This window comes from Oreochromis aureus, linkage group 14, assembly GCF_013358895.1.
Source record: "Oreochromis aureus strain Israel breed Guangdong linkage group 14, ZZ_aureus, whole genome shotgun sequence".
Taxonomy (NCBI): Eukaryota; Metazoa; Chordata; class Actinopteri; order Cichliformes; family Cichlidae; genus Oreochromis; species Oreochromis aureus.
In genome coordinates, this window is record NC_052955.1 from 9941292 (window position 1) to 9942677 (window position 1386).

Below are 1386 nucleotides of genomic sequence, written 5' to 3' on the forward strand. Positions count from 1 at the left end.
ACACAGCTGATTTAAATGGCTAAATTAGCTCCTCAACATGTCCTGAAGTTCTCCAGAGGCCTGGTAATGAACTAATCATGTGATTCAGGTGTGTTGACCCAAAGTGAGATCTAAAACCTGCAGGGACACCGGCCCTCGTGGACTGAGATTGCCCACCCCTGCTTTAGAATGATTTACATTAAGGCCTGTTTGAAAGATATGTCAACTTACGAGTTACTAATAGCTGCAACCTCAGCTTTTTGTGGAACAATTCTTTTGCAAAATTGCTTCAACAAGCTTTCTCTCATGTCTTTTGCTCTTAAGCAGTATATGAGTGGATTGATCATTGGTGGGGCAAGGCTGTACAGCATGATGATCACTATTCGCACATCAGCACTAAATGTAATGCCAACATTGCTGGCTAAATATACAAAACATCTGGGTAAAAAATAGAGGGAGATTATGATCAGCTGAGTACTACAAGTGGACAATGATTTCAGGCGACCTTGCACATTTGCTATCTTATACACTGCTATAATTATAGAGCAGTATGAGAAAAGGATAAATGCCAGAGGCCCCAGTAGGGTAACCATTGCTGCTGCAAAGGCAGGGATGGAATAAGGGGCCCTTTCAGTGCACGCCAGAACTGTTATACCAATATGGTCACAGAAGCAGTGAGTGATTATGTTTGAGGCACAGTAAGGAAGAGGATATGCTCTAATAACCATCATTAGAGGGAATGCCTTGGCAATAATCCATGCAGTAATACTAAGAATTAAAATATTAGATTTTGTAAGAATATGTGAATATCTAAAAGGATGGCAGATAGCCAAATACCTATCTAAAGCCATCTGAAAGAGAATAAAAGAATTGACTGAACCAAGATAGTGAACAAAGTACATTTGGATAAAACAGGCAGTAAATGAAATGCTTCCTGACTGAAACCAATATCTGCTTATGATCTTAGGTAAAGTGGTTGTGCTAAAGAGAATATCACATACACTCAGATTTAAAATGATATAATACATTGGCTTATGGAGGCTGCGGTTGGTTGCAAATAAAAAAATAACTGTAACATTTGCTATCATCGTTACCAAATATACAAAAAACAATAGAGCTGAGACAAGACCATAGTACTCCTGATGAAGTCCAGGGAATCCAGTAAGTACGAACTCCGTCACACTGCTATGATTTCTTTCAGGCATGACAGAGGAGAAATTTCCTGAGAACACTGGAAAACACACAATGCTGAGATAAATGATAACATTTAAACTTATAATACCTTACAGTCATTGTACTTTAAACTATTTTATGGTACTTCGTGCATATTGTTAAGAATATTTTAGGTTTCAGTTCTCATTTGTTTTTCCTTTAGGTCTGTGAATTTATGTTACAACTAAACATGTT

The 1386-nt window shown here is 37.7% G+C and overlaps 1 protein-coding gene across 1 annotated transcript; it reads right to left on the reverse strand.

Moving 5' to 3' along the window:
• Positions 1-206: 206 nt before the first annotated feature.
• Positions 207-1184, reverse strand: LOC116322253 (olfactory receptor 2AT4-like). The gene has a single exon (XM_031742286.2). It carries the CDS (start codon positions 1182-1184, stop codon positions 207-209), a length of 978 nt encoding a protein of 325 aa, XP_031598146.2.
• Between the last annotated feature and the right edge of the window lie 202 nt (positions 1185-1386).